This window comes from Hypanus sabinus, chromosome 11, assembly GCF_030144855.1.
Source record: "Hypanus sabinus isolate sHypSab1 chromosome 11, sHypSab1.hap1, whole genome shotgun sequence".
Lineage (NCBI taxonomy): Eukaryota > Metazoa > Chordata > Chondrichthyes > Myliobatiformes > Dasyatidae > Hypanus > Hypanus sabinus.
Window position 1 is genome coordinate 27305485 of NC_082716.1, and position 24642 is coordinate 27330126.

A 24642-nucleotide genomic window follows, 5' to 3' on the forward strand; every position below is an offset into this window, starting at 1 on the left:
GATGTGTAATTTTAAATAGATGTCACATTAAAATTGAGTAATGACTGGGCAACGAGGTGTTTTTTTGGCTGTGAAACAGCTGGGGAGTGGGTATTCCAGTGATGTTCCGGCGGATCTAATGCAGTTCTCGTGAATCACCCCGATTCATTAGTACAAGTGACGCTTTTCCTCTGTTCTCTCAGTTCAGAAACTTCGGCGAAGAGAAGCAAAGGGGACAACGAAAAAAGTAATCCCCAAAATGGAAATAAATCTCATTGCTAGAGATATCTATCCAAAAGAGACTCGCTTTAACTAGTCTTAATTAAAGTAACTGCTTCAAGGCGAGTTTCTTGGGCGGAAAGAGGAAAACTCGGCAATCGGTATTTTGCTGGGATTGCTAGGATTTTTCCATCAGGAATTGATTCAAAACCCCTGGATATTCTTTCGGCATTTTACAGCGCAAAATGATTTTGTTCCATCTCTACAGGTTGGCACTTTCCTTTCACATAACGGGTAAGTCTTCCAAAGAGTTTCAATTAGTTTCAATGTTTTTGATGCATTTCAAGCTAAATTATTTTATCGCATTTTTTGTAAGTAAAGACGGGCTAACTTTATACTTGGAACGTATTATTCACAGATGGCTTTAAAGTTCCGGTGGACGGGTTAAAAGGCGGTAGGGTCTCTTGTCCGAGACTCCCGCTATTTGGAGATTAAATATTCCAACAGGTCTGCACGAAGCTACACTGCGCGCACAGTCGTCTACCAGTTTATAGCTGCGGAAAACTGAGGGTGCAAAGTTTTAGAGAGACGTTATTAGGAAGTATATCTTCTAGAGAAAACAAAATAGGAGGCTGTGCCGGAGAGTTTTGTTTGTTTTCACTGTTAGTTTAGTAATTATGAAGTATATGTTTAAAAACGGCCAGAATACAGGTACCACAGAGAGATGCCCCCTCTATAGGTGAGTACTCAGTGGTGCAGGTACTCAGAAGTGTGCTCTCGGGCAATTTTTATTTCCTAATCTGGCTGTGAGTAGTCTGTCCTGAGGTACATAAACCACTGGGGTAACGTTGGCACACTAATTTAATTGAGTATGCCTGCTAATTAAGGCAACAGATGGTCATTCAGAGCAAATCTGACCAAAGGGTCCACTTAGAGAAAATAAATTAGGAAAAGCTATTAGTAATAAAAATGCTCCCCATTGACAACTAAGCAATCGGGATTTTGCTAGAAACAACACTACATTGGCAACGGCATCGGTGCTGCTTCATGCACCCATGCTATACTTGTCAATTTCATCAACTTTGCCTCCAGCTTCCACCCTGCCCTTAAATTCACTTGGTCCATTTCTGACACCTCTCTCCCCTTACTGGATCTCTCTGTCTCCATCTCTGAAGACAAACTGTTGACCAACATCTTTTATAAACCTACCAGTTCCCATAATTATCTTGACCATATCTCTTCCCACTTCTGTAAAACTCCTACCCCCTTTTCTCAGTTATCTAATCTTTGCCGCATCTGTTCCTGTGTAGTTTCCCTTTCCAGGACATGAGAGAGGTCCTCCTTCCACAAAAAACTGGATTTCCCTTCAAACATCATTGATGCTGCCCTAACCGTTATCTTCTCCATTTTTAGACATCCACATTCACCCCATCTTCCCGCTGCCTTAACAGCAATTGAGTTCCCCTTGTCCATTTCCTGCCATCCACGAGCCTCATCATTCTCCGCAACTTCTGCCAGCTCCAAATGGATCCTACCACCAAACGTATCTTTATCTCCACCCATCTCTCCACTTTCCGCAAGGATTGCCCCCTCCCTGTTTCTCTTGTCCATTTGTCTCTCTCACTAATCTTCCTCCTGACACTTATCCCTGCAAATGGCCAAAGTGCTTCACCAGCCCGTTCACCTTTCCCTCAGCTATGTTCAGGACCCCAGCGTGGCCTCCTCTACTTTGGTGAGACCTGTCGTAAATTGGGGACCAATTTGTAGAGCACTTCTGCTCATCCACCAAAAGTGGAACTTCCCAGTGTCCAAACATTTTAATTCCAGTTCCCATTCCCATTCTGATATGTCAGCCCATAGACCCCTCTTGTGCCATCATGAGTCCACCCTCAGGGAGGAAGAGCAACACCGTATATTCCATCTGGGTAGCCTCACATCTAATGGCATGAATATCATTTCCACCTTCTGGTTTTTAAAAAAAATCTCTTTCCCTTTCCCTCTTCTATTCTCCACTCTGGCCTCTTACCTCTTCACACCTGCCTATCACCTCCCCTGGGTCCCCTCCTCCTTCCCTTTCTCCTGTCGCTCACTCTCCTCTCCTATCAGATTCCTTCCTCTTCAGCCCTTTGCCTTTCCTTCCCACCTGGCTTCACCTATCACTTTCTAGCTATCCTCCGTCCTCTCCCCTCACCTTTTTATTCTGGAGTCTTCCCCCTTCCTTTCCGGTTCTGAAAAAGAGTCTTGGCCTGAAACTCGACTGTTTGATCTTTCCCATAGATGTTGCCTGACCTGCTGAGTTCTTTCAGCATTTTGCGTGTGTTGCTTTGGATCTCCAGCATCTGCAGAATTCCTCGTGTTTATAATTAGCAGTTAACTCAGAAACCATAGTACATGGAACCTTGGCCAATAGCTCCACACTATGTTCCTTTCTCTACACTCTTCTCATACTTCAGATTTCATTCATCCTACCCTAGGTGTGGTCACTGTGGACATATATTGCCCACCCTCTTTCAGCTGACTATAGCAGCACTTATGTCCTTCAATCTCTCCTAGTATCTGCCTAAATCACAGAACTCCAAGTAACAGTGAGAGGAACAGTTCAGATTCTGGAAATTGAAATAAAAGCAGAAAAAGTTCAGCAGATCAGGCAGCATCTGTGGCAAGAGAAACAGAGTTATTACTTCAGGTCTGAGATCCTTTATCAGACCTTACTTTCTTCCGATTCTGCTCGCCTCTCTGCAACATGTTCCCCTTGTAACATCTCCCCCATTTTATTGAAAGATCATTGACTTGAAACATTATCCTTGCTTCCCTTTTCACAAATGCTACCAGACCTGCAGAGTCGGGTCTTGCACCATTGTTTTTGGCATGACCATACCATGACTTGAATGAGGTTGAGAAGAATAATAAATCACCCAAGATGGAATAGAGCAGCAGACACAATGGGCTGAATGACCTATTTTTGCACTTATGTATTATGGTCTTATGGCTGTTAAGATCACAAGGTGATCTGGATGGACAGGTGCACAATTATCATTTATCATTCCTGACTAGCTTGGAGTTATAGAGCCTCTTAAAGCTACTTTTTGACTAATTTTGATGAGACTAGAACTTGAGGTCATGGATTAAGGGTGAAAGGTGGAATGTTTAAGAGGATGGTGGGGGGTGTGGCATTTCTTCAAACAGAAGGTTATGAAAATGTGGAATGAGCTGCCAGCAGGTTCAATTTCAGCATTTAACCGAAGTTTGGATAAGAATCAGAATCGGGTTTATTATCACCGTCATGCGTTGTGAAATTTGTTAACTTAGTAGCAGCAGCAGTTCAAAACAATGCATACTATAGAAGAACAAAATTAATAAGTACATCAATTACAGTATATGTATATTGAATAGATTAAAAATCATGCAAAAAACAGAAATAATATGTATCTTGAAAGTAAGGTAGTGTTCAAGGGTTCAATATCCATTTAGGAATCGGATGACAGAGGGGAAGAAGCTGTTACTGAACAGCTGAGTGTGAGCCTTCAGGCTTCTGTACCTCCTACCTGATGGTAACAGTGAGAAAAGGGCATGCCCTGGGTGCTGGAGGTGCATAATAATGGACACTGCCCTTCTGAGACACCGCTCCTTGAAGATGTCCTGGGTACTTTGTAGGCTAGTACCCAAGATGGAGTTGACTAGATTTACAACCTTCTGCAGCTTCTTTTGGTCCTATGCAGTAGCCCCTCCATACCAGACAGAGACGTAGCCTGTCAGAATGCTCTCCATGGTACATCTACAGTTTTTGATTGTATTTATTGACACACCAAATCTCTTCAAACTCCTAATGAAATATAGCTTCCTTTATAACTACATCAGTATGTTGGGACCAGGTTAGGTCCTCAGAGATCTTGACACCCAGGAACTTGAAACTGCTCACTCTCCCCACTTCAGATCCCTCGATGAGGATTGGTATGTGCTCTTTCATCTTGCCCTTCCTAAAGTCCACAATCAGCTCCTTCATCTTACTGATGTTGAGTGCCAGGTTGTTGGTATAAAACCACTCCACTAGTTGGCATATCTCACTTCTGTACCCCCTCTCGTCACCATCTGAGATTCTACCCACAATGGTTGTATCATCAGCAAATTTATAGATGGTATTTGAGCTGTGCCTAGCCACACAGTCATGGGTATATAGAGAGTAGAGCAGTTGGCTAAGCACACACCCCTGAGGTGCACCAGTGTTGAACATCAGCGAGGAGGAGATGGATGGAAGGGGTATGGAGAGCTATGATCCAGGTGCAGGTAGATGGAACTAGGCAGAATAATAGTTCTGCTCAACAAGTCCGTGGTGAGATTACATGTAAGGTGTTGTTTATAGTTGAATTCTGCATGACTGGGGAAGGGCCTATTTGCCTGGGAAAAACACTAGATTGTTTCCATCATTGAGGGGTAATACAAAAGGGGGAAGCCATTCCTGGTCAACCTAAAGCATCAAGCAACGCTTCCCACCAAAAATGCTGCTCCCACTGAGTTTTGTCTTTTTGTTTCTTTTTCTAGTGGTTTGTTTTTGAGCTGGAGCTGGGGTAATATTGATATTCAGAAGAATGAGAGCTGGGTTTCTTTTTACGCATCCAGGATTCTGGGAGAAATTTACAGGGTAGCGTCTGAAAGATTGCTACCTCGTTTAGAGATAATAGAACCAAGGGAGACAGCCTTGAAAGGTGGATTGATGATTGAGATAAGGGGAAATTTTATTTAAGCAAACTAGTATACATCTTTGCAATGCTCTTTATCGAAATCTGTGGGTGCCCAAGTCACTGAGTTTATTCAAGTGTAATAGAGAATTGACTGATGAATGCTGAGAGATCTGAAGATGTAGGGATGGAGTTATAGAAGACAGATATCTCAAGCCAAGTTCAAATTTATTGTCGTTCAACCATATACATGGATACCGCCAAATGAAACCATCTTTCTTCAGACCAGGGTGCACAACACATTACATATTTATTACAAATTTATTTCTTGTATGTATAGTTTGATTCAAAAGCAGACAATTAAACAAGGAATTCATAAGTCAAGACAAAAATGGGAAACTGATTTGAATATTAAAATTGAAGAAACAAATTGGTCAAGACTATGTCTTGACAGTATGACAAATACAACAAATGTCCGGCTAAGCCTAGTGCAATATAATTTTTTACATCAATTATATATTACACCACAAAAAATAAATAAATTAAACCCAAATTTATCTGATCAATGCTTCCGATGTAATCAAGAAATTGGTACTTTTTTACACTCTACTTGGTCTTGTTTTAAAATTCAACCTTTTTGGACAAATTTAAGAGTTTTACTGGAACAAATTATTGGAATACAACTTCCACATAATCCAACATTATTTTTACTAGGTGATATTGAAGGGATAAAATCGAAATCTAAATTGAATAAATATCAGAAAGAATTCATAAAAATTGCATTGGCAGTAGCCAAAAAGGCTATTGCAGTTACTTGGAAATCAGATTCATACTTAAGTATAGATTGTTGGAAGAATGAAATTTTTAGCTGCATTCCACTTGAAAAAATTACTTATAATTTAAGAGATAAATATGAAATATTTCTGAAAATGTGGCGCCCTTATTTACAAAAGATAGGATTAAGTATATAGGTGCTCCAAAGATAAAATTATTGGTTATCTGGGGAAATAAATAAATATACATATTAAAGCTATTATGAACTCCATGGAGCATGTGGGGATCTTCCGATATCCAGCCATTCTTTCTTTCTTTTTTTTTTCTTTCTTTTTTCTTCTCTTTTTTTTTCTATAGAGATATGTTAGGGGGGAGAGGTTAAGGGGAGGGGGGAAGGGTTGATAATTTTTTTTTCTTTCTGTAACCTATTTGAAAATTCAATTAAAAAAAATTATTTAAAAAAAATAAAGCATGTGATTAACTGTGATCTTAATCAATGGCACAGCAAGCCGCATAGAGGTGGGGTGTAAGGGACATCAACTTCTATTATATAAAAAAAGTTAATGAAACAGGTTATCATAAAACATTTGTATCCTATTTAAGATGTTGACATTTCCAAAGGTTGCATAAAAGCTGAAGGGTTGGTGATTCCAGCCATTTTGCCATTCTATATTACATCATGTCCTCCACACCTGACATTGCGGCAGTTTGAAAGGTCGAACTTGAAGGCAGAATAGAGGGTTAAAGACAATTATTAACAGTGTGAGGAACAGCGGGATCTTAGGGTCCACAGCCAAGATCTCTCAAAAGTGTAACTCAAGTTGATAGAGTGGTTAAGGAGATATGGTCTCATCATATGGCACATTATCAGTCAGAGGATCGAATTCAAGAACTATGAGGTAATGTTGCAGCTTTATAAAACTCTAGTTAGACCACATTTGAAGTATCGTGTTCAGTTCTGGTGGCTCATCATGGGAAGGATGTGGAAGCTTTAGAGGGAAAATTTACTAGAATGCAGTAATGTTCTATGTTCTAACACCCAAAAGGATGTTCAGACATTGCTTTTTAGGTCTAGGGAGTTACGTCATCTGCTGCATATTCTGAGCCATGTCAATGAATTAATCTGCAGCAATGCTTGAATCAAAAGCCCTCAAAACACTTGTTAAAATGTTTTTTCAAAACCTTTTCCTGAAGCTCTTCAGTACTGTAGACCACACTATAATGGTCCAAAATTATGCTATTTCAATGTGTCTGCCTCTGAGCAATTCCTTCCACGTTATTCAGTTACTTATATTGATATTTTGATAATAACTCAATTATATAGTGTAACACACAAAATGTTGGAGGAACTCAGCAGGTCAAGCAACATCTATGGAAATAAATAAACAATCTGCATTTCAGCCTGAGACCCTTCTTCAGGACTGGAAAGGAAAGGGGGAAGATTTCAGAATAAAAAGGTGGGGGGAGTGGAAGAAGATAGCTAGGAGATGATGGGTGGAACCAGGTGGGTTAGAAAGATAAAGGGCTGAAGAAGAAGGAACCTGGTAGGAGAGGAGAGTGAACCATAGGAGAAAGGGAAGGAGAGGACCCACAGAGATGTGATAGGGTCAGAGGTCAATGTGGGGAATAGAAGAAAAAGGGAATGGGAGGGAATTTTTTAATATCAGAAGAAAATATTTATATTCATGCCATCAGGTCAGGAGACTATGTTGATTTTATATCATAGGTATTGTAAAAAAACATTTGTGTTGCATATACTCAATACACTTAATTAAGACCACATCTGGAGTACTTTTCACAGTCCTGTTCCCCTTACCAAGGCAACTTGTCTTAAATAGTTTCAGTGAAGATTCAGTCTGTTGGATAACTTTTTTTTAATGGGAAAGAACTGTGTAAACTGTGTGCCTGACATTTAAAGTTTAGAGAAAGGTGTGATTATTTAAAATCTACAAATTTTTACAGGAACAAAGAACAAACTGCTGGAGGAACTCAACAGGTCAGGCAGCATCTGTGAAGCAAAATGAACAGTCAATGAAGAATCCCGATGAAGGGTCTCAAGCTGGAATGTAGACTGTCCCTCTACAGATGCTGTTTGGGCTGCTGATGTCTTCCAGCAGGATGCCATCACTTCAGATTCCAGCATCTGCACATTTTTGTAAGCTTGTGAGAGAATGCTGAGTCAACCACTTCTGGATAGAGTCTAGAGCTAAACAAAAGCACCTGGAGTCAAAGTCTCAGGATAAGATACAAATTGTTTCAGATGCAAAGTTTCAAATTTAAAGAAATTTTCCAGCATGACTATGGATGTCCAACATGGATATTGATTTAAAATTATGATGAGGAATTTCTTCAGCCAGATGCTGATGCAGCCAGAGTGTTCTGACAAGCTGCATCACTATCTGGTATGGGAGGAGGGGGGTCGCTACTGTACAAGATTGAATGAAGCTGCAAAGGATTGTGAATTTAGCCACCTCCATCTTGGATACTACCTTACAAAGGACCCAGGACATCTTCAAGGAGTGGTGTCTCAGAAAGTGGTGTCCATTATTAAGGACTTCCAGCACCCAGGGCATGCCCTTTTCTCACTGTTACCATCAGGTAGGAGGTACAGAACCCTGAAGGCACACACTCAGTAATTCAGGAACAGCTTCTTCCCCTCTGCCATCTGATTCCTAAATGGACATTACCTCACTTTTTAAATATATATTTCTGTTTTTTTACACTTTTTAATCTATTCAATATATATACTTTAATTGATTTAATTATTATTATCATTTTATTCTTCTTCTATATTATGTGTTACATTGAACTGCTGCTGTTAAGTTAATAAATTTCATGTCACATGCCGGTGATAATAAACCTGATTCTGACTCTGATGAATCCATGGAATTCTTTGTCACAGAGAGTAGTAGAGGTAAAATCATTGTATGTGCTTATGGCAGGGATTAACAAGTTCTTGACTGGTAATATGATTAAAAGTTATAGGGAGAAGGTAGGAGAATGCGGCTGGAAAAAAAATCAGCCTGATTGAATGACAGAGCTGACTCTGGCAGAATTCTGCTCCTTTATCTTACAGTCTCAATGAGTATAGCAGAGTGAGCACTTGAGTCGAGTATAACGTTCTCCAAAGCAGTTGGGTCAAATCCCTTATCAGAGAACACCTGTGTGTGACTCTGTTTAATGTAGAGAGGCCGATGCATGGTCAGTCACCACACAGTCCATGACAGACCGGGATCAAGGTCCAGTGGCATAGAATGCAAGATGACTCAGAACTCTTCACTGCTGAAGCCTTCTGCCTTCACTGCCGTTGTGATGTGTCATCATCTTCTGCCTACAACCAATAGATTTTAAGGCCATCCAACAACATGACATGAATATCTTGTAGTTTGCCCAAGATCAAATTGCATGGAGTAAGTTTGATGGGATGAACAGTCTAATCCTGCTCATTTACTGTGCGTCCTAGATTTAATCCTGGAATTTCAACCACTGCAGTGTCTGCCTGATGAAGGACAAATGATGTTAGCACTGTGACACTTTAAATATAGAATATTGTTTTCACTTTGTGTACAGATGAATGCTGTTAAAGTTAAAAGAAATGTGGTCCGTTGTGGAGTGCCAAATATTTTTGAGATCTAAAAGAAATGTAGACAATAGACAGTAGGTGCAGGAGTAGGCCATTCGGTCCTTCTAGCCAGCACCGGCATTCACTGTGATCATGGCTGATCGTACCCCGTTCCTGCCCTCTCCCCATATCCCTTAACCCCGCTATCTATAAGAGCTCTATCTAACTCTCTCTTGAGTGCATCCAGAGACTTGGCCTCCACTGCCTTCTGGGGCAGAGCATTCCACATATCCACCACTCTCTGGGTGAAAAAGTTTTTCCGCATCTCTGTTCTAAATGGCCTACCCCTTATTCTTAAACTGTGTCCTCTAGTTCTGGACTCACCCATCAGTGGGAATATGCTTCCTGCCTCCAGCGTGTCCAATCCCTTAATAATCTTATATATTTCAATCAGATCCCCTCTCATCCTTCTAAATTCCAGTGTATACAAGCCCAGTCATTCCAATCTTTTAACATATGACAGAATCGCCATTCCGGGAATTAACCTTGTGAACCTACGCTGCACTCCCTCAATAGCAAGAATGTCCTTTCTCAAATTTGGAGACCAAAACTGCACACAATATTCCAGGTGGGGTCTCACCAGGATCCTGTACAGCTGCAGAAGGACCTCTTTACTCCTATACTCAATTCCTCTTGTTATAAAAGCCAGCATGCCATTAGCTTTCTTCACTGCCTGAATGTATATACATTTCACTTTGTAATTAGTGTTCACAATTGTTGTTATATAATTCAGATCAATGTATAAAGTGTCCATTTTGCTATTGTCTCATGTTTAAATTCGGTGACCTTTTTAGAATCATTAAGTGCTACCGTGTGGAAACAGGCCTTTCAGCCCTTCTAGTCGATGCCGAATTTATCTGGCTTTTTTGACAGTCACAGTATTTCCCTCATATTATTTATGTCTTATTTGAATCTGATAAATGTGATTTATCCCAGAAATATTGAATCACTCAGCATAAGGTCTGGTAACGTGGAGGCAAAGCTGACAAAGGAGATGAATACAGCACTGAAGGTGTTATATTTGAATGCAAAATAACGGTTAGAAATTGGCAGCTATGATGTTGTGGGTATCACTGAGCAGTGGCTAAGAGAAGATCACATTTGGGAGCTTGGTATTACAAACGTTTGTAAATTGAAAGGACAGGTAGGTAGGCAGAGGAGATGGGGTGGCTCTGTTGGTTTTAAAAAAATGAAATCAAATCCTTAGAAAGAGGAGACATAGCATTGGAAGGCCTCTGACGAGATGCTGCACAAGAGGCTGACTGCATAACAAGATAAGAGGCTATGTTATTGCAGTAAAGTTACTAACATGACAGAAAATTGTGTGACTGGCAGGGAGCAAAGTGTGGGGACTAAAGGGGACCTTTTCTCGTTGGCTGCTGGTGAATAGTTTTGTGCCACAGGAGTCAGTGTTGGGTTTGCTTCTTTTCTCTCTACACGTTAATGACTTCATTGACGGAATTGATAGTTTTGTGGCCAAGTTTGCAAATGATGTGAAGATAGGGGAAGGTGTAATTGATATTGAGAAAGCAGGGAGACTGCAGATGGGCAGATAGACGGGGAGAAGGGACAAAGAAGTGGCAGATGGAATATAGTGTTTTACTCAGAGAGTGGTGAGTGTGTGGAATGGGCTGCCGGCAACCGTGGTGAATGCGATACGGTCTTTTAAGAGACTTTTAGATAGGTACATGGAGCTTAGTAAATTAGAGGGCTATAGGTAAGCCTAGTATTTTCTAAGGTAGGGACGTGTTCTGCACAACTTTGTGGGCCAAAGGGCCTGTATTGTGCTGTAGGTTTTCTAAGTTTTTATAAAAACGGTTCCCTTGACCCACTGAATCTGTGCTTACCATCAAACGCCTAACTACACTAATTCCACATTAATCCCATTTTATTCTTCCAAATTCCCATCAACTCTACCCATATGCTCCCACTCACTTGGGGCAATGTACCAATTAACCTACCAACCCACATGTATTTGGAAGGTAGGTGGAAAGTGGAGCACCTGGAGGGAGAGTAGTCAAACTCAAAACAGCCAGCAACAAAGGCCAGGATTGAACCCAGATCACTAGGTGCAAATCTATGTACAAGTATTGCAACAACAGTCAGGTCCCCTCCTTCCCTAGCCAACAGCTTACCAAATGTAAAGCAAAAACAGTCAGTTTCCAGCTAATTCTGGGCAAGTGAGATCTAGAGGAAGTGTTTGAGGTAAGTAAATTGAGAATATTTAAAAGGTACTCAGACAGCTACATGAATAGCTAAGGCTCAGAGGATTATGAGCCTAATGTGAACAAACGGGACTAGTTTAGAAGGGTCAGGATGGACCATTTGGGCCAAAGGGCCTGTTTCCATGCTGTATGACACATCCAGTTGCTGATATTCTTATCCCATATTGAATTTCACTTTCCCCTTACAAATGCTTTAAGTGGTTCGGACTTTTAAATTAGATAGGTAACTGAGGGGTGGCCTTATAAAGTTTTGAGGGGCAGAATCTTTACCACAGGGCAGGGGAGACCAGAACCAGAGGACATGGTTTTAAAGTAATGGGGGAGAAATTTAAAAGAGATCTGAGAGGCAGGGTTTTCACACAGAAATGAGGGCGAATATCTGGAATAACCTTTAAAAGATATTTGGGTAGGATAGAGGGAAATGAGCCTAATGCAGGTAAATTGGATTAGTGCAGATAGGCATCATAGTTGGCATGAACAAGGTGGGTCAAAAAAGCACATCTCTGAGCTGTATGGTTCTATAATAGCTATTGAAGACTCGTGTACCTCTTCATCCTTCTTCCTGTCATAACGTACAAGGATGTTGCCTGGATTGGGGAGCATGCCTTATGAGAATAGGTTGAGTGAACTCGGCCTTTTCTCCTTGGAGCAACAGAGGATGAGAGGTGACGTGATAGAGGTGTATAAGATGATGAGAGTCATTGATCGTGTGGATAGTCAGAGGCTTTTTTCCCAGGGCTGAAGTGGCTAGCACGAGAGGGCACAGTTTTATGATGCTTGGAAGTAGGTACAGAGGAGATGTCAGGGGTAAGTTTATTACACAGAGTGCGGTGAGAGCGTGGAATGGGCAAACACGAGGAAATCTGCTGATGCTGGAAATTCAAGCAACACACATAAAAGGCTGGTGGAACACAGCAAGCCAGGCAGCATCTATAGAAAGAAGTACAGTCGATATTTTGGGCCGAGACCCTTCGTCATGGAATGGGCTACCGGCGACAGTGGTGGAGGCAGAAACGGTAGGGTCTTTTAAGAGACTCCTGGATAGGTACATAGAGCTTAGAAAAATAGAGGGGTATGGGTAACCCTAGGTAATTTCTAAGGTAAGGACATGTTCGGCACAGCTTTTTGGGCCAAAGGGCCTGTAATGTGCTGTAGGTTTTCTATGTTTCTATAATGACTCCTCGTGCCATCACTTATTGACTCCTATTCCACTGACCACTCCCCATCACTCTGGCCTTGAATACCCATAAGATCAACCTTTTATGCTCTTTCTTGACATTTTTTGCTGCTCTCATTGAAAAGCCAACTTTTTGCACTACAGCGTTTTAAAAAAAAACCATCATTTCATATCATTTGCCTGAATTATCCTGAAGTAAGGGGGCTCTTATAAGGAGCTACTGGGAGCCCATGTAAATGTGCAAACAACAAATTAACAGAGGAACTCAGTGGGACAGGCACCATTTGCAGAGGGAAGTGGTATTTCGACTCTTCCCTCAAGGTCAAGCCTCTTCGTCTGGGAATGTTTCTCCACAGCTGCTGCCCAACTCTCTGAGTACTCCAGCAGTTCACTTTTTGCTCCAAGTTCTAGGATCCGTAGTCTCTTGTAACCGTAGCTATGTACGTACCTAGGACGAGTGTGGGATGGGGGGGGTGAACAGAATACTCATTCAGCCAACACCAAATCAATCCCTCCTTTTTACAACTACTCTTCTCCCTTGGGAAATCGGACCCAACCCTAGGATCTACCTAGGAATCAGAAGTGTGAAATTAAAATTCCCTGCTTGTGGAAGTTCAGGTGGAATCCGCAGTTTGTTACTTACTAAATATGTAAAGCCTGAAGCCAAATATCCAGTGGTGCCGGCAAATTCCGTGATTGTTTCTGTCGATGCAAGCTGATTATGAGGCATTTTTCGTTTGTGCCAAACTGCGACGGAGGGCAGAAGGGAAGCAGAAGGAAATAACTAGGCCAAAAGTAACTCTCAATAGATATCTTATTCTGGGCAGAATGGAAAGAGAGAACAAAAAAAAGCAGAATGTCGGAAATCAAGATGAGAACAAAGCACGAACAAGAGAAATGCATGTAAGTAGGTGTAGGATTAGGCGATCTCCCCATCAAGATTGCTTTGCCATTCAGCGTGGTCGTCACTAACCTAAACAGGTCGGGCAACATCTGTGGAAAGCAAAACAGTGTTAATGTTTCGGGTCAGAAGGTTTTGGGTCATGGGTTTTGAAGTTGAGATGGTAGCTCTGGGTCTCTTTCCATTGGTGCTGCCAGACTTGCTGACTATTTCCAGCATTTTCTGTTCTTTTATGATTCCAGCACCTGCAGTTTTGATTCTTTTTTTTGAAGGAAGAAAAATGTGACCTCTTACCCACCAACTTTGGAAGGGAGAAGAAATGGCTGCAGGGTTGAGGGCAATGTGAGTGACAGCAGAGCCAGAAGGAGGGTAAAATGTAGGACTGAGTGGGTAATACAGTATACAATGGAACAGTCATGATTAGCATTGGAAAGGAAAAAGTTAATCGGAAGATGGTTTGAAGGGACTACAAAGAGCCTGACTGATGGCAAGATAAATTGGAAGAAGGTCCTCCAAGCTCATGTTTACTCCACTGTAAGAATGGTTTTACATTGTTTTAGCATAGAACAAACATCAACAAAGTTGACTTAAGCTTTTAGGTCCAGTCCTTTATTCACAGTGACACTGAGTTGACACTGAAAGACAATGAGACAGTAGACAATGGGACAGGATGTGTTCTTCAAACTGTGTGTTGAATCTTCGCATTAGTGACCTGAGGGTCACAAACTTTCCAACAAACATAAACAGAGCATGGACCAGACAGTTCCTTTCGGAATGGCATCAGTGAGATATTAAGTAAGCCAAGCTTCTTTCTAAAGGATATTATAGATAGGTCAGTCAAATATTCCTTATTCACAGAAGGCTCTTTCGGGTAAGTCTGTAGATGTGTAGCTGCATCACACAGCCTTAAGATGGAAATTTTTCTACCAACAAAGAGTGCAAGTTAAATTGTCAGAAAACATCAGAATCAGATTTAATATCACTGATGTATTAAGTACAAGTAAGTCCGCAGATGCTGGAAATCCAAAGAAACACACAAAATGCAGGAGGAACTCAGCAGGTCAAGCAGCATCTATGGAAATGAATAAACAGTCGACGTTTCAGATTGAGACCCTTCTTCAGGACTGGAATGGAAGGGGGAAGATGCCAGAATAAAAAAGGTGGGGGAAGGGGTAGGAGGCTAGATAGAAGGTGCTAGGTGAGCCAAGAGGGAGGGGAAGGTAAAGGGCTGGAGAAGAAGGAATCTAATAGGAGAAAAGAGTGACCCATAGGAGAAAGGACAGGAGGAGGGGACCTCAGTGATAGGCAGGTGAGAAGAGGTAAAAGGCTGGAGTAGGGAATAGAAGAGGAGGGAGGGGGAGGGAATTTTTTTTACTGGAACAAGAAATCACTGTTCTTGCCATATGAGGCTACCCAGATGGAATATAAGCAGTTGCTTCTTCACCCTGAGGGTGGCCTCATCATGGCACAAGAGGAAGCCATGGACTGATGTGTCAGAATGGGAATTAAAATGTTTGGCCACTGGGAAACATTTGGCAGATGGAGCGGAGGTGCTTGTTGAGCAGACCTCTAATTTACGAAGGGTCTCACCAATGTAGAGGAGGACACATTGGGAACACCAGACACAATAGACAGCCCCAGCAGATACGCAAATGAAGCTTTGCCTCGCCTGGGTGAAGGAAGAGGTGAATAGGTAGGTGAGGCACTTTGGATGCTTGCAGAGGTAAGTGCCAGGAGGGGGGTGAGTGGAGAGGGATGAATGGACAAGAGATTACAGAGGGAGTGATCCCTGTGGATACCGGAGAGGAGGGTAGAGGTAAAGATATGTTCAGTGGTAGGATCCCTTTGAAGATGTAGAAGTTGTAGAGGATGATGTATTGGTAGATAAGCACAAGAACTCATTATCACTTTTAAGGCTGCAGGATAATGGGGTGAGTCTGGATGCTTAGGAAGTGAATGAGATGCAAATGAGGACAGCATCAATGGAGGAAGGGAAACACCGTCCTTTGAAGAAGGAGAACATTTTTGACATCCTGAAAAGTAAGGCCACATCCTGGGAACAGATGCAGCTGAGGTAAAGGAACAAAATAAAGGAAATAACATGTTTACAGGAGACAAGATAGGGGAAAGATCTAGGCAAGGCAACCTACCAAGAATCGATAGGTTTATAAAAGATGTTGGTTGACAGATTGTCTCCAGAGATGGAGACTGTAAGTTAGAGAAAGGGGTGAAAGTTGTCAGAAATGAACCAAGTAAATTTAAGGGCAGAATGGAAGTTAGAGGCAAAGTTAATAAACTTGACTTTAGGTCCAGTGCAGTTGTCAGTGTAGCAGAGGAAGATTTGAGGAGTACTACCCCAAAGGGCTTTGAACATGAACTGTTCTACAAGGTCAACAAGGAGGCAGGCATAGCTGGGCCCATGCAGGTGACCATGGACACCCCTCGAGTCTGGAGAAAGTGGGAGCAGCCGAAGGATGGATTGTTGAGGGTGAGGGCCGGTTCTGCCAGACAGAGGTCGTGATTGGTAGAGGTGAATCAGGTGTTTCTTTTGTTAGGAAAGGAGCAGAGAACTTTGAGGCCTTCTTGATGAAGGATAAAATTGTATAGAGACTGAACTTCCATGGTGAAAATGTGGCAGTCTGGCTCAGTAAATTTAAAGTTACTGAGGAGATCAAGAGCATGAGGGGTGTCACAGATGTAGGTGGGAAGGATCCCCATCGAGGTATGAAGACACGATTTCAGTTGTGTAGGAGCAAACAGAGACAATTGCCTACCCAGATAGTCCGGTTTATGGATCTTGGGTAGGAGGTAGAAGTGAGCAGTGGGGAGTAAGGGAACTATGAGTTTGGTAGCAGTGGTCGGGAGTTCTCCAGAGTTGATGAGGTCGGCGATAGTGTTGGAGACAGTTTTCTGATGGTACAAAGTGAAGTCCTCTTCAAGGGGTAGTTATGAGGAGGTGGCTGAGAGTTGCCACCAGGCCTCAGCAAGGTTGAGGTCAGTATGGCACAACAACACATCCTTTGCCTGTGGGTTTCATGATAAGCTCAGGTCTGTGCAGAGAGAGTGGAGGACAATGATCCGGGGGGTGTAAGGTTCAAGGAGGAGAGAGGAGTGCTGAAGTCAAGACAGTTGATGATGCATCGGCAATTCGAAATGAAAAGATCCAGAGCAGAAAGTCCAAGGGTTGAAGGTGGGAAAAGGCGTCATCAGTGCAGTGTGTGGAATCCTTGCCAAAGAAGTAGGCTTGGAGACGGAGGCAACAGAAGAAGAGCTTGACATTGTGGCGGGTGTGGAACTCAGTGATGTGCAGGCGAAGGGGACAAAGGAAAAGTGCTTGTTGAGGACTTTATTCCCTCATGGAACATATTGAAATTTGTTGCTTTGCAGCAGTACAGTACAATACACAAAACTACTATAAATTACAAAAGAAATGTATTTAGAATTTTTAAATTAAGTAGTACAAAAAGAGAGCAAAATAGTGAGATAGTGTTCGCAGGTTGGTTTATTGTCCATTCAGAAATCTGATGGCGGAGTGAAAGAAGCTGTTCGTAAAACATTGACCATCAGCTTTGAAGCTCCTCTTTGGATTGGATTGGTAAAGCAAATCTCTTTGGTAGTATTATGAAGGGAACATGTCCTGGGTTAGCATCCTCTGAGAGCAAAGCAAAACCTGAAGCAATCCCAAACAGAAGAGAATCTACAGATGCTGGAAATCCAAAGCAACGCACACAAAATGCTGGAGGAACTCAGCAGGCGGGGCAGCGTGTGTTTGAAAGAGTAAACAGGTGATGTTTCGGGATGATCAAGTATAACTCACATGGATCTGTTGCTGGGAACTACTGTAACCGTGCTATTCCACAGTAGCATTGCTTTCCACTCAACAGACTGCCAGCTGTCAGGCTCCTGTGTTGTGCTATGTTGGAGGACTTCTTTTGGTGCTGGCAGTGCTCCCCAGTTGTCAGGCAGTGAAAATCAACATGCTGAATCTAGGCCAGATTAAATCCAGTTTAAGGTTATAAGAAATAGGAGCAGGAGTAAGCCATCTGGCCCATGAAGTCTGCTCTGTCATTCAATAATATCGTGGCTGATCCAGCCATGGACTCATCTCCACCTGCCTGCCTTTTCCCCATAACCCTTAATTCCCCTACAATGCAAAAATCTATCCAACCTTGTCTTAAATATATTTACTGAGGTAGCCTCCACTGATTCATTGGGCAGAGAATTCCACAGACCTACCACTCTCTGGGAAAAGCAGTTCCCTGTCATCTTCATCCTAAATCTACTTCTCCAAATCTTGAGGCTATGTCCCCTAGTTCTAATCTCAACAACCAGTGGAAACAGCTTTCCTGCCTCTATCTTATCTATCCCTTTCGTAATTTTATATGTTAAGTAACGCAAGTCCATAGGAATGAATGGAAGAAATCAGGTACCAAGACAAAAGTTGTATTTAATTTAATCAAATAGATTTAAATGTTTAAAATTTAAAGAAAACTTTAGCTCTCTGTCTATATTTTTAATTTGTAACACATTCAGAGTCAAAGATACTGAAGTTGTGAGCAACGTTGGGCCCTGTATCTATGGAAAGATGTACCAGCCCTGGAGAACCTCCAGAGAATGTTTACAAAAATGATTCTGGAAAAAGGAAGGCTTAAAATATAAGAAGCATGTGATGCCTCTAGGCCTGTACTTGATGGAGTATGAGGAGGAATCTTGTTGAAACCTACTAACTACTGAAAGGTCTCAACAGAGTGGACATAAAGAGGATTTTTCCATTTTTAGGAGTCTAAGACCATAGGACATAACCTCAGAATAAAGGTTCGTCCCTTTAGAACTGAAGTGAGGAGGAATTTATTCAACCAGAGGATTGGTGAATCTATGGAATATGTTGCCATCGACAGCTCTAGACGTAGAGATTGATAGGTTCTTATTTAGTAAGGGAGTAAGTGTCATAGGGAGGAGCCAGGCTAATGAGATTGCGAAAACAAAATCATCCACAATTGAATGACAGAACAGAGTGGGAGAGCTGACTGGCCTATTTCTACTGCTTTACGTTATGGTCTTGTAATTCCAACGATTTCTTTGACAGTCCACTGGATTTCAAAGTCATCCTGCCAGTGTAGATGGCCACATGCACTGGGAAGATCCTGGGGTACTGTGCACTGCTGCCCTAGGCCAAATCAATAAACTGAGAACACAAAAATACAACTGCAGATGCTGTGGATCAGAGAATACGTACACAACGCTGGAAGAACTCAGCAGGTCAGGCAGCATCTGTGAGAAAAGAGTAGCCAACGTTTCGGGCCGAGACCCTTCATCAGGAATGGGGGGGAAGAGAGGGCCGAAGCCCAGTAAACTGAGAGCCAGCTTCCCAGCAGACAGCATGGCCCATGGCATAGATGGTCAGTGAGTGACAGTTCTGCCCCAACATTTGAATATGACACTTGGTTATGTATTAAAGTTAAAATGTAAGTTACTGGAAACACTCAGCAAGTAGGCAGCATCTGCAGAGAGAGGAACAAGATTAACAAGTTAATGACCATTCTTTAGAACTAGAAAGGTAGAGTTGGTAAGAATGAAGGGAACATTGATGATATATTGGAAGCCAAAGTTATTTGGGACTGCACTCGGTGCTGGCAGTGAGAGAGAAAGGAGAGGAAAAGTATACTTCAGAACCATGAGAGGTGGTGCACTGCAGTTCAAAGTTCAATGATCGAAGTATGTAAGCTTTATACAGCCTTGAGGTATGTCTCCTTACAGGCAGCCACCAGGAAAAGAAACCCAATAGACCCCATTTTATATAAAAAAAAAAGACAGTCAACCATCCAATGCGCAGAAAAATGATGCAAACAATAAGAATAAGCAAATTTGCTGGAAATCAGAAGAATAGTGAAAGCTGGAAACACCCAGGAGATCATGCAGCATCTGTGAAGAGTAATTGAGTTGCTTTTGCAGTTAGCTAACCAGAAATACCTTCTCCCTTGCCATATTTGATTGCTTTACACTCACGGGTATTCATACAAGCTCCTACTCTTTGGAACTTTTTCCCTCACCCTCTTGGTCTCTCATGTCAACACTTTTCCTCTGAGCCATTCCCCCGCACCTGTCCCTTGATCAAACTTCTGTTGCATGCCTTGTCTGTCTCAGTTATCTCAGTAAAAGCTTCTTTTATTAAAGAACTTGCGTAAATGTTAATAGAGTATAAACACATCAATGACATCTACCGTTCGATATCCATACAAAATGTACGAGAAACATGGGGGAATCATGATGAGTTATGCAGCTATGACAAACTCAGAATCTTATGAATTTTAAAACTCACGCATCTGGGTTTTGAACTGAGGACTTGCAAAATAAACTGAAAAGAGTTGTTATCCCTGCTGGAACTTGAGCAGAATGTGACATTCAAATCAAGCACCTTTTTATATTTTTTTGAGATTTTATATTTTAGTTGGTAAAGCCAGCATTTCTTATCCCACTGTCTTGGATGATGTGGTGGTGAGCTAGCTTTGCTTGTGAAAGCACTCACACAGTGCTCTTGTGCAGCAAGCACAGGGAGTTAGACCCAGCAACGGCAAATGACCAGTAATGTATATCTCCAGGTCAAGGTGATATCTGACTTGGACAGCAGTCTGTAAGTTGTTTCCATGCACCTGAGGTCCTTGTCCTATTTGATCACAGGGTCTGTGCATCTGGGCAGGGCTGTTGCCTAGCCTGGGTGAGTAATTGCAGTGAATTTTGTGGATGATAAACATGGGAACAACTTGGAGTGAAGAGAATGAATGTATAGGTTGTGGATGACTTGCCAGTCAAGCAGGTTACTTTGTCCTGGATGAAGTTGGGAGCGGTTGGAACTGTGCTCATGAAGCCAACTGCGAAGTGTTCCATCAGACTCTTGGCCTGTGCCTTGTGCTTGTTGGAAAGACTTTAAAATGTCAAGAAATTAGTAATTTGAAATGGATTATCCAGCCTCTGACCTGCATTTATAGTTATGTGACTGGTCCATCCAAGTTTCTGGACAATGCTGACCCACAGGTATTAATGGTGTGGAACTCCAGTAATGATGAGAGTGTGTATCTAGGTTAGAGATTTCCATTGCCTGACATGTTTTTAGAGCCAACGTTACTTGTCACTTACCAGGTCATAAGCTCATCGCCTTTTTTCTCCCTCTTTGCCTCCTGCCAGTCAGCCAATCTTTTATCAATGCTACTATCTTTCCTGGTATTTCCTCAAAGAATTCCAACATATTTGTCAGACAATTTCCCCTAATGCTGACTTCAGACAATTTTTTATCATGTGCTTCCAAGTACCCCAGAACCTCATTCTCAATAATGGACTCCAACATTTTTCCAATCACTGAGGTCATTCTAACTGACCCAAAATGTCCTGTCTTTTGCCTCCCTCCCTTCTTCAAGAATGGAATGACATTTTTGCACTTTCTACCTCACTGACAATCAGCACTAGTGCACCTCAGGGGTGTGTGCTTAGCCCACTACTCTACTCTCTCTACGTCTATGACTGTGTAGTAAGGCACAGCTCAAGCACCACCAATATATTTGCTGATGATACAACCATTGCTGGCAGATTCTGAGATGGTGATGAGACGGTGTACAGGAGTGAGCTATATCAGCTATTCAGTGATGTCGCAGAAGCAACCTTGCACTCATCAGTAACACCAAAGAACTTATCGTGGACTTCAGAAAGGGTAAGATGAAGGAACACACATCAGTCCTCAGAGAGGGATCACAAGAGGAGAGTGTGAGATTTGGCAGGTTACCAAAAACACTTGCAAATTTCTACAGATGTACTATGGAGAGCATTCTAACTGGCTGCATCACCATCTGACACCGGATCGAATAAGCTATAGCGTTGTAAAGTTAGCCAGATCCATTATGGGCACTGGCCTCCATAGTATCCAGGTCAGAAAGGCTGCATCCATCATTAAGGACATCCACCACGCAGGACATGCCTTCTTCTCATTGCTACCATCAGGAAGGAGGTACAGAAGCCTGAAGGCACACACTCAATGACTCAGGAACAGGTTCTTCCTCTCTGCCATCCCATTTCTGAATGTATTATATTGTACTGCCGCCACAAAGTTAACAAATTTCACAAAATATACCTGTGATATTAAACCTGATTCTGGTTTTCCAGTTGTCTGGAGCAATTCCAAAATCTAGTGATTCTTGAAAGGTCACTACTAATGCCTCCACAGTGTCTTCAGCCATCTCTTTCAGAACCCTAGGTATAGTCCATCTTGTGTAGGTCATTTACCTACCTTCAGACTACTCAGCTTCCCAAGCACCTGTTCCATAGTAATAGCAGCTATGCTCCCCAGCATGCTTGGACTTTTTCAGTTCTCTTGAATTTCTTGAATCTTCTTGAATTATTAAGTTTAATTATTAAGTTGAATTATTAATTATTTAAGCTATTTCTTTGTCTCCCATTACTACCAGGCCAGTGTAATTTTCCAGCAGTCTGATAAGTAGGTATATGGATGCGTTGGGCTGAGAGGGATATGGATTAAAGACAAGAAATTGGGACTAACTGGATGAACACTATAGACGTGTTGGACTGAATGACCTATATCCATTCAGTATTGCTCTATGACTCTAGATGTGAGGTGTTGAACTTTGGGAAGTCGGATGTACAGTAGAGGAAGATACACAGGAAATGATAGAACCATCGGGAGCATTGATGTACTTGGGGGAATCTTTGGAAGCAAATCCGTAGGTCCCTGAAAATGGCAACACAAGGATGGCAAAGAAGGCATACACCATATTTGTCTTCATCATTCAGATGCTGAACATAAAAGTTGGGATGTTGTGATATAACTGCCTAAAACTTAGTTGAAGCCACATTATCAGTTTTGGTTGCCATGCTACAAGAAGATTGAGGAGGCTTTGGATTAGGTGCATAAGAGGGTCACCAGGATTAATGAGTGTTAGCTATAAGGAAAGGTTGGACAAACCTGGATTGATTTCTCTGGAGCATCAAAGGCTGCTGGGTGAGCTGATAGAAATTTATAAAATTGAGAGCCAGAGATGGAGTTGACGGCCAGTATCTTGTTCCCAGGTCCAGAATATCTTATTCTTAAGGGTCTGTATTCAAAGTGAGAGGAAAAAAGTTGATAAGAGTTTTACAAGGCAAGTCTGTTTTTAGCACAGAGAGTGGCAGGTATCTGGAATATACTCTAGGGGAGCTGGTCGAAGCAGATATGATAGTATTATTAAGAGGCATTGAGATGGGAACATAATCAGGCAGGGGATGGAGGGTGTAGACCATGTATCAGCAGATAGGATTAGTTTTAATTGTGTCAGTACAGATTTGTAGATCAAAGGGCCAATTTCATCCCCAGTAAAGCTCTTCCGTCCACTGAGCTCATCTACACAGCGCTGTCTTTGGACAGCAGCATCCGTCATCAGGAACCCCCTCACTACCCAGATCATGGGCTCTTGTCCTGCTGCCATCAGGGAGAAGGAACAGGAGCCTCAGGACTCACACTGCTAGGTTCAAGAACAGTTATTACTCCTTAACCAAAAATGAAATCTTGAGAGTACATGGTATGTTTGTTTATGTCAGAATAAATGGCAAGGGCAATGGGTTTAGAGAACCTTGTTTTTCAAGAGATATTGAAGCACTGGTTAAGAAAAACAAGATGCATAGCTAGTATAAGCAGGAAAGAGCAAATAAGGTACTTGAGGAGTTTAAGAAATAGAAGAGAACGCTTATGAAGCAAATCAGGAGGACTAAAAGAAGGCATGAGGTTGTTCTAGTAGACAAGGTGAAGGAGAATCCCAAGGGCTTCTACTGAGGTACTAAGAGCAAAAAGATAGCAAGGGCCTGACAAAGTTTTCTCTTGCACCCTGTGGGAGGCTAGTGCAAAAATTAAGGAGCCCTAGCAGAGATATTTAAAATGTCTTTGGCACTGGTTGAGGTGCTGGAGGATTGGGAGATAGCTAATGTTGTTTCATTATTCAAATAATTCCTTAAGAATAAGCAAAGAAATTATAGGCCGGTAAGTTATGAAATGTATTCTATTGTGTATAAGTATTTGGATAGACAGGGACTGAATAGGGATAGTCAACATAACTTTGTGTGTCTAATAATCTGATAGAGTTTTTCGAGGAAATTAACAGGAAAGTAGATGAAAGCAGTGGATGTTGTCTACAGGGATTTTATCAAGGCCTATGACAAGGTCCTGCATGGAATGTTGGTCAAAAGGTTCAGTCACCAGGCATTCACAGTTAGTAAGATTAAACATTGGCTTCGCAGGAGAAGCCAAAGAGTGGTAGTAGATGGTTGCCTCACTGACTGGAGGACTGTGACTGGTGGAGTGCTGCAGAGATAGGTGCTGGGTCCGTTGTAGTTTGTGATCTGGGTGATAACGTAGAAAACTGGATCAGCAAATTTGCAGATGACACCAAGATTGGGGGTGAAGTGAACAACGAGGAAAACTATCAAAGCTTGCAGCAGGATCTGGAGCAGCTGGAAAAATGAGCTAAAAAATGGCAGATAGAATTTACTGCAGAGAAGTGTGAGGTGTTGTACTTTGGGAGGACCAATCAGAGTGGGTCTTGCACAGTGAGTGGTAGGGTACTAAGAAATGCAGTTGAACAGAGGGAGCTGGGAATACAGAGCCATAATTCCTTGAAAGTGATGTCACAACTAGATAACATCATAAAGAAAGCTTTTGACACTTTGGCCTTCATTAATCAATGTACTGAATTGGGATGTTATGTTGAAATTCCACAAGACAGTGGTTAGGCCTAATTTGAAGTATTGCATGCAGTTCTACAGGAAAGATTGAATAAGATTGAAAGAGTGCAGAGAAAATTTAGAAAATTATTGCCCAATCTTGAGGACCTGAGTTGTAGGTTAGAACTTTATTCCCTAGTTTGTAGGAAAATGAAGGGAGATTTGATAGAGGTGTTCAAAATAATAAGGGGATTAATGTGGATAGTGTAAACACAAACTGGCTTTTTTCCGCTGAGGTTGGGTGTGATTAGAACCAGAGCTCAAGGGGTAAAAGTGAACTGCTTAAGGGGGAAATTCTTCACTCAGAGGCTGGT

At 41.9% G+C, this 24642-nt stretch overlaps 1 protein-coding gene across 2 annotated transcripts in view; it reads left to right on the forward strand.

Moving 5' to 3' along the window:
- Nucleotides 1–200: 200 nt before the first annotated feature.
- The window catches only part of tie1 (tyrosine kinase with immunoglobulin-like and EGF-like domains 1), a 104789-nt gene continuing 80347 nt past the window's right edge, over nt 201–24642 (forward strand). For both annotated transcript variants that reach the window (XM_059983997.1, XM_059983998.1), the window contains exon 1: nt 201–492. In XM_059983997.1, coding sequence (XP_059839980.1) covers nt 444–492 — 49 coding nt within the window. In that variant the 5' untranslated portion in view covers nt 201–443. The remainder of the gene's footprint in view (nt 493–24642) is intronic.